This window comes from Talpa occidentalis, unplaced genomic scaffold (assembly GCF_014898055.3).
Source record: "Talpa occidentalis isolate TD23 unplaced genomic scaffold, MPIMG_talOcc4v2.1 talOcc4.2114, whole genome shotgun sequence".
NCBI lineage: Eukaryota > Metazoa > Chordata > Mammalia > Eulipotyphla > Talpidae > Talpa > Talpa occidentalis.
The window spans coordinates 1-8,330 of record NW_023602202.1 but is presented as its reverse complement, the minus strand read 5'-3'; the positions used below and the strand labels follow the sequence as shown (position 1 = coordinate 8,330).

Below are 8,330 nucleotides of genomic sequence, written 5' to 3'. Positions count from 1 at the left end.
GGACAGGAATGGGCGGCCCGGCTCACCCCTGCACTGACACTGACACTGTGTGACCTTGGGCTGCTTGCTTCACCTCTCTGGGCCTCCACTTACTCACGCGTGCTGGGTCCTAACAGAACTTTCCTCCCAGGATGGCTGAGAGGATTGAAGGCCATTTGTGCTCAAACCAGCCCCAGGAGACGGCTTCTCCTCTCCTTCCTGGCCCATGTCAGCGGTGGCCAAGACTTTAGAGACATCTCAGCCCTGTCTGGGCCCCCAGATGCCCTGGAAGCTTTGAAGCACTCCCTGGCCAGCCCGTGCTCTGGGGAGTGTCAGTGACAGGTCTGCCCAGGGCACCCCTATTCCTACAGCTTCCCAGATGAATTCAGTGTGTCCCCCTCCCTCCCGGGCAGTGAGAGCTGCTACCAGAGCTCGTGGAGGAAAAGAGACCCCACAGGGCCTCCCTGGTGGCGCAGGCGGTTGAGCACCACACTGTGAAGCTGTCCGCAGCCTCTGTAGCGCAGGTTCCATCCTGGCCAGCAGGCGAGAATCCCACAAGGCAAATCAGACCTCTCTTGTCTCGCCTGCTGCTCCCCTCAGCAGTGCATTTCGTCAGTGCCTGTTCTGTTCCCCGCTCTGTCTCTGGTGAATCCTCTCACCCTCCCGCGCATCTGACCGGTACCCCAGTTCTTGTATAAATAAATAAATCTTAAAAAAAAAAAAGAGAGACCCCATAGCAGGGCTTCTCAAACTGGTTGTGCATTACAATCACCTGGAAGGCCCTTTAAACCACAGATTGCTGGGCCGTGTCCCCAGAATTGCTGATTCTGTAGGTCTGGGGTGAGCCTGAGGCCGCTGACCTACAGGAAGGTCCACAGCCGGAGGGTCAGCGGCGGGGAGGTCTGTGCCAGGGCCGGGAGGGTGCACCAGCGGCCCCAGAGCGCCCCCTGGTGGAAGTGCGGGCGCACCACAGCGCAATTCCTTAGGCCGATTTTAACCAGGGGTCTTGGAGCGCCACCTAGTGGGTGAATGGACGTGGCCGTTTGCGAGAATTGACGCCTCGGTTACCTCGATGTGCTGGGGTCGGAGACTTGTGGGCAGCATTTAAGGAATCCAGTGGAGAGGAAGGAGTGTCCTATTCTGCTCCCGGAACCCCGATTTCTAGAGCCGGGAGGTTCCAGGATCTTGTCTTCTCGCCGGGAATCTCGGCGGCGCCCTGATCTCTAAGCCCAAGGGCTGGGACAGCCCAGGCTCGGCTGCAGCTTGGGGGCACGCTCGCTGCCAGCCCGCCCGCCGGAACCCCCACCCCAACCCCAGCGACCTCTGCACGACCGTTTCACATCCGACATTCTAAACTCCAGTTACTTGCAAATCCAAATAACAGCGAACGCCCCGAAAGCCGGGGGCTTGTTCCGGTGACAGGCACCGAGCGGGCAGGGGGGGCCCGTAGTTCCTCGGGAATAAGCCTCCATCAGCACGGCCCTGGCGCGGGCGTTTGCAGGGGCCGGTCCCTCCCCCCGAAGAGCGCGTCCCCAGGGGTCCAGCCGCTTCGCCCGCGGTCCCGCCTCCCGCTCTCCCCAGTTCCCGCCCGCGCGCTAACCTGGTGCTGAGAGGACCCGCGGGTCCTCTTTATGGGCGCTCGGCGGGGTCTTGGGACCTCTGCTCCCGCGGCTCCCACGGCTCACTCGCGCCAGGGGGTTAGACTCCCGGCCCCTTCCTCACCGGGCGCAGCAGGAGGAACCCTCGCTCTTCCCCGAATCCACGACCCGACGTCGGCTGTGCGCCCTGAGGCCCCGCAGGCAGCCCGGTAGCCGCCTCTGGGGGTGGGGCCAGGAGCCCGCAAGCGAGGTGGGAGTGGGGACCCTTGCGTTTGGGTGCGGGGCCGCGCCTCGTGGCAAAGGCTGGGGAAGGCAGGCACAGCGCAGGTCTCCTTGGGAGCGGGGGTTGGGCACGAGCGCGGTGCCGGGGGGAGGTGGGTGCCGGGGAGGTGGGTGCTGGGTGCCGGTGGGCGCTAGGGCGGATTTGAATGGGGCAGTTGGCTGAAAGTCAGAGCAGGGTCGGGCGTATCTCGGGAGCTGGAAGGGGATAGGGGGGCAGGCTGGGCCGGGGGAGGTCGAGTTGGATGGGCACTAGTAGAAGGGCTGAGGAATGGGGCAGACAGTGCCCAGGAGGTGGGTTCCGGGCACCGATTAGAGGAGAGAGCTGGGAACCCAGAAATGACAGCTAATTGGACCAGGAAAGTGGGTCTGATGGCAGCGACCTGGGATGATGTGCGATTGAGCCTGTCAAGATGTGATGGGGGGTCCAGCAGAGGTTTTAGCTGGGGGAGGCTGCGGCGCAGGGGGGCCAGCCGAAGCTAAGGCCTGGCGGAGAAAAGGCAGGAGGCTGAGTGGGGTTAGGGCCGCAGGGACCCCGGGAGGGACTCCGGTTGTTCACGTTGCTGCAGTGACACTGAGGCCTGGGGACTGGGAGGCTAGGAGCAGCGGGGCCCACCTGCGCCGGGGGAGGGGCCAGCTACGGTGGAGGTGAGAAGCGGGTGCGCGCACCCTGAAGCAATAAAGGACGCTGGGTATGCAGCAGTGACCGGGCAGTTCCATAGTGCTCGGGCACCGCCAGGCATCATGGGTGAGGCAGCTAGTGACCAAGCTCGGCCACTCCCCTCCCCCACTGCCCAGACCACAGACACCAGAGATTCTTAGTTCACTTTACTGAAGGATCCAGGTGACATGGGGAAAGGGGTATCTACACCTCCTAGTGGGGGGGGGAGGGGGAGGGCTTGTACCACACCCCCATGGCAGCTGCCCAGGACCAGACCCCCAAGGCTAGCAGTGCTAGCAAGGAGGGGGCTGCGTCCCAGCCCGCCGACCTGTTCTCGGGTGAGGTCGTCCTGTCCAGGGTGGTGCTGCGGCCTGGAGGGGCCACCTCTGAGCCACCAGCAGCAGAACCCGCATCTGCTTCTACACCTAGTGACCAGAGGTGGGTTAGGACAGCCCAAGGGGGCTGTGAGGGGTCCCCAAGGGCTGGCCACCTCCTGGGGACAGGAATGCAGAGACAGGTACACATAGGACAAGAGGACTTGGGGGGTGTCCAGTGGGGCTGCCGGGACTTGCCCCACTCCCCTTCACCCTGTGGTGGTGGCCACTGCTCCCCTCCTTCCCCAGAAGCGCCCCGCCCCCTGGGGTTTCCCTTTCTGGCATCATACCTTAGGGAGGCCGGTTGAGCCTCCAGTCAGCTGCGCACGGACGCCCCAGCGCCGCCATCGCGTCCAGGCGATCACCCGCGGAAGGGCTGGGGAAGGCGGTCCTGGCCAGAAGCGAGGGCCTGACACCTTCAGAGCCAGAATACCCCACTGGTTCTGCCCTGCCCCGGGCCGTTCACCCGAGTGCTAAGGAGGGATGGGGGCACCCTGCGCCAAGCCGCCCGCTATGACCCCCGACACCAACACTGCGCCCCCCCGGGGTCGCTTTTGTGTTTCCCTCCATTTCGGTCGCGACCCCGTCCGGGCGCAGCGGGGAATCGCCTCTGCAACAGGAGCGAGTAGCGGGCGGGAGGTTGGGGCAGCGCTCTGCGCCTCGCGGGCTCTGGGCTCCCCTAGCGACACTTGGGGGGCAGCCTCCGGCCCCGCCGAGGCTTCTTCCCACGCGCCGATCTGGAGCCGGCGGGCGGCTGCGCCCTGGTCTCGCCGACCTCGGCGTGGGCACCAGCGGCCGCCCAGGTCCTCTTTTTCTTGCCTCGCGCTCGGGCTGTTCGAGCCCCTGAGGGCGCGGGGCCCCGAGCGCCGCCGGCCGGACCCTGTGCGCGCCCGCTTGGCCCGCGGCCTCCTGCACGCCGGGTCCTGGGACGCCGACTCCTCGCTCTCCGCGGCCTCAGACGCCTCTTGGGATTCTCCTTCCTACGCCCCCTCCTCCGACTCCTCCGACTCCAAGTTCTCCCGCGCAGCGGGCAGCGCCATCACCCCCCCAGGTGCCCCCGGCGTATTTGCACTTCCCGCCCCCCCCCCGGGCGTTTCCCTTCTCCTCCGCCACCACGCCTGCCACGGCCGGGCGGCCAGGCGCGCCACTAGCCCCAGCAGCCCCTCCAGGTTCCCCCAGAGGCCCCCTCCGCGTCCTCGTCCTCCACCCGGCCTCGGAGGAGGCCACGCTGCGCCCTCCTCCCTTGGGGACGGCCTCCGGCTCAGCCAAGGTGGAAAAGCATTCCAGAAGGTTCCCGCGTCCTTGGCCTTCCTCAGGACCATGGCGCCCACCTCCCCACCTGCCGCCTCCACCTTCGCGCGTGCCCGAGGCGCCCTCGGCCATGACGGACGCGAGCTGGGGGCGGTCGTCCCGCCTGTCGTTCCTGTGCTCCAGCCCAGCGCCTGGATCACAGAAGCCATTTTCAACGTCTCCTCCGGGCGGCGGGGTCGGGGGGCTCCGTATAAGCCACGATGGCCCCAGACTCGGGGTTGTCCATCTCTTTCCCAGGTCCCGCTCTCCTGCGACTCGCTCTCGGGAGCGCCGCGGTCCTGGGCTGCTCGCCCCGGCCTCCCTCGCCGCCAGCAGGGCCGCTGATTCGGGGAGGCCGCTCCGCGCGTCTTCGAGGTTCAGGCCGACGGACTCCGCCCCGGGCGGCTCTTTCTCCAGCTCCTCTTTCTTGGCTTTGTCCGTCCCCGTCACCAGGGCCAAGAACTCGCGGGGCCCGTCGCGGGCCCCCACTTCGCTCTGGAGGCCCCACTTCTTCACGAGCTCCCCGGCCGCGGCCCGCAGCGTGGCGGGCAGCGCGCTCTGCTCGGCGTCCCCGCCCCGGCCTCACGGGCCACGGCCCGGATCACGACGCCCAGGCTCCCGTCGGAAGAGCCCCCGGCCTCCTGCCGCGCCGCGGCCGCCCCTCCTCGGCCCCGTTTCTTACCCTCCAGGGCCAGCAGGTTGCCTCTGGCCCTGTTGCTGCCACCCCGGCGGCCCCTCCTGGCCACCTGCCCCTGGGCCTGGGCCTCCCAAGGGGGGGGGGGCGTGTCCCCAGGGGTCCCGGCCTCAGCGCCTGCCGGGCCGGGGCCGTCCGTCCAGCAGCAAGCGCCCCATCCGCCGCAGCACTTTCCAGTCCTCGCGCGCTCCCGGCACAGGACCCTCCGGACGCCGTCCTCCGCCGGATCTCCCTGGGGTGGCGGCGTGTCGATGTCTCCACAAACTCCACCAGGGCGGCCGGGCCGCGCCCTGGCTCCCAGCGCTGGTGTTCCGGAGCCTGCACGTGCCGAGGGGCCGCAAGGCCGGCCGCAGGACGGCTTCCATGGCCGCAGGCTCCTGACCCTCGGGGAGGCCAGTGACCAGCAGGGCCCCGTGCGCGTCCACCTCCAGCCCCCTGCACCCGTCCCGCAGAAGGCTCCCGGTCGTGGCCCGCCGCCGGAGCCCCTGGCCAATCGCTGGGCACGGGGAACCCCGAGACGGGCGTGGGTTGTCGGGCCCGGTGCCAAAGCCAGCCAGGGACGGCGGCGCGGGGCTCAGAGTTCAGGTTCAGGTGAATGGGGCCCGGCTGGCATCGCGGGGCTCCTGCTGCCGCGGGCCGGCTGACGCAGCGGCCTCTGGCGGGGCCTCCCCCGGCCGGCCTGCAATCCGCAGCAGGGTACGTGTCCGCTCGCGGGGCAGGCCAGGGATGCCGCCCGCCCGGCCGCTCTGGTCTCGGTCCCGCACAGAGGTCTGAGGGACGCGGCCCCCGAGCCAGGTGCAGGGAGGGCGGCGCGGCGCGCACCTGGAGCGGCCCGGGTCCGGACGTGGGGGCCGCGGCTGGCGGGGCTCGGGCGCCCAGAGCAGGCGCGCGCGCGGCGCTCGAACCCCAGCGGTTCCGCTGCGACGCCGAGGCCCCTCCCGGCGCCTGCGCACGCGCGCTGGTCCCGCCTCCCAGCCGGGCCCGGTATCCATGGCAACCGCGGCGGCCGCGGCAGCGCTGGTAGGGGGGTCTGGGGCTCCCGGAATCCGCTCTTAAAGGACCCCCATGCAGGGATGAGCGCAAAAAAGGCGAAAATCACAGGGGCCGTGACACCAGGGAGACCCGCCCTCATTCGCCCGGGGCCGTGGAAGAGAACCTGCCTGCCCCAGAGCTGGGCTGGGGAATGATCCTCCGAGATCATACCATGACTTATAAGAATGTTACATAAGCAAATGACTCTCCACCCCAGACAATTAACCGACATTTATGGACTGTCTTTTTTTTTTTTAATGACAAGTGACTTATTTTATTTTTTTAAAGATTTATTTATTTAGGGGCCTCCCTGGTGGCGCAGCGGTTGAGCGCTGGGTTGCGAAGCTGCCCACGGCCTCTGCGGCGCCGGTTCGATCCCCGGCTGCTCCCCGGCCACCGGAGGAGGATCCCACATGGTGCGCAGACCTCTCCTGCCGCCCACTGCTCCCCTCAGCAGTGTACTTCGGTCCTTCTGCCTGCTCTGCTCCCCACTCTGGCTCTGGTGAATTCTCTCACCCTCCAGCACTTCTGACTGTACCCAGTGCATGTATAAACAAACAAAAAAAAATAAATAAAAATAATAAAACATGCCTCTATTAAAAAAAAAAAAGAATTAAAAAAGATTTATTTATTTATACAAGCACTGGGTATAGTCAGAAGCGTGGGAGGGTGAGAGAATTCACCAGGGCCAGAACAGGGAGCAGAACAGAGTGACGAAGTACACTGCTGAGGGGAGCAGCGGGCGGCAGGAGAGGTCTGCGCGCCATGTGGGACCCTCCTCCGGTGGCCGGGGAGCAGCCGGGGATCGAACCAGCGCTGCAGAGACTGCCGGCAGCTTCGCAACCCAGCGCTCAACCGCTGCACCACCGGGGAGGGAGGCCCTATGGACTGTCTTTTACTGGCTAAAACTCTGTGCCTAATTCTTTCCTACTTAGATTCGAAGATGGCCCGTTGGATGATTTGATTAATCAATGTGCGTCCCTCACCCGTTCCTCTGTAAGCTAAACGAGGGCAGGGACGACGTCAGCCTGGTGTACTGGTGAGGGACAGCAGGCAGTGCATTAAGCACATAGTTAGCACTCAAAACGTTGAATGAATGTTGGGGGTACAGAGGAAAAGGCAGATGTAGGGTGATTCAAGAAGATAATTTCATACTCTTCAACCTATTCGGGTCCTGGAAGCCTGAAGAGTGCCACGAAAGAAAGATAAACAAGAGCTAAAAGACTTCATGCTTCTCTTGCTCTCTTCCTAATGGAGGAAGAGTTCATTGCGTGGTTCCCATGGCAACTGGACCTGCCACCAAACCAAATGCTTACTCACCCCCCACCCCCACTCCAGCTCTTCTTTTTTTTTTAAGATTTATTTTTCATTTATGCAGTAGCTGGGGTACAGGCCAGAGGCATAGGAGGGTGAGAGGATTCACCAGAGACAGAGCAGGGAACATAACAGGCAGATTGACTGAAATACACTGCTGAGGGGCACAGCAGGCATGACAGGAGAGGTCTGCCACTCCATGTGGGAATCTCCCCTGCTAGCCGGGAATTGAACCCGAGCTGCAGAGGCTGCAAACAGCTTCACAGCGCTGCACTCAACCCGCTGTGCCACTGAGAAGCCCTCCAGCTGTTCTTTCATGGCTTTTCTCTTTTCCTTTCCAGATCTCCAACTAGATCTCTCTAGATCTTCTAGAAGTCCTTCTTCTCTCCAGAACAGCTTTATCCAACAGACACAAAGCGGACCCCAAACCGGGGCCACATGGATGAGGTGAAATTGCTTGTGGTAAAATGGGTTCTTAGATGGCATGTATTCCAGAATGTGCAAGGTGCCATCATCTTCACACGGCACCAATATGATCTGGTTATTAATGGGATGTGGTATGTTCTCTTTTTCATGAGTCCCTTAGGAGCTGACCCATTTCAAGGCCTTAGTGACCACAGAATGGACACTGGGAATGTGTTCCGAGGAACTCACTAGGGGGGTGTGTGTCCAGACATGCCAGCACAAGTGTAGTCATCCCCATGTTAGTTACAACCCTGGAAGACTGGAAATAGCCCCAAAATCCAAACATCAAAAAAGAAATGGAAAACTGAATTTTTTTTTTTTTTTGGTATGGAAGACAACAGGTAAGGCGCTGGTGAAAAAGAAGATTCATATACAGCAGGTCCTCAACACCCATGCTTTCCTTAACATGGTTTCCTCAAATGTAGGTGAGAAAAAAAAAAAAAAAGGCCATGCCTTGGCCATCCATGAGGTGAAGGACTGGTTTTGTTACAGGTTACTTTACTAGCCATCGAAGTTCCTGGAACCTACCCGGTGAGGATTCGGGAGGTGGTGTGTGTGTGAGTTGGGAAGGATGCCAAGTCCTAGGGTTACAGGGATAAGATTTAATTCCCATGGGCCAGTGGTACAGGACAGGTGATACACAG

General features: G+C 63.1%; 1 protein-coding gene across 1 annotated transcript; it reads right to left on the bottom strand.

Annotated features, from left to right (window-relative positions):
* Positions 1-2,679: 2,679 nt before the first annotated feature.
* Positions 2,680-5,456, bottom strand: PNMA8B (PNMA family member 8B; the record flags this gene model as incomplete). Its single annotated transcript, XM_037521113.1, is given in 14 exon segments — positions 2,680-3,769; positions 3,771-4,009; positions 4,053-4,189; positions 4,192-4,247; positions 4,249-4,318; positions 4,321-4,368; positions 4,371-4,432; positions 4,434-4,481; positions 4,483-4,765; positions 4,768-5,011; positions 5,013-5,056; positions 5,059-5,103; positions 5,106-5,165; positions 5,168-5,456. Coding segments are annotated over 14 exon segments (1,824 nt in total), but the record flags the coding sequence as incomplete, so codon positions are not given.
* Positions 5,457-8,330: the final 2,874 nt, after the last annotated feature.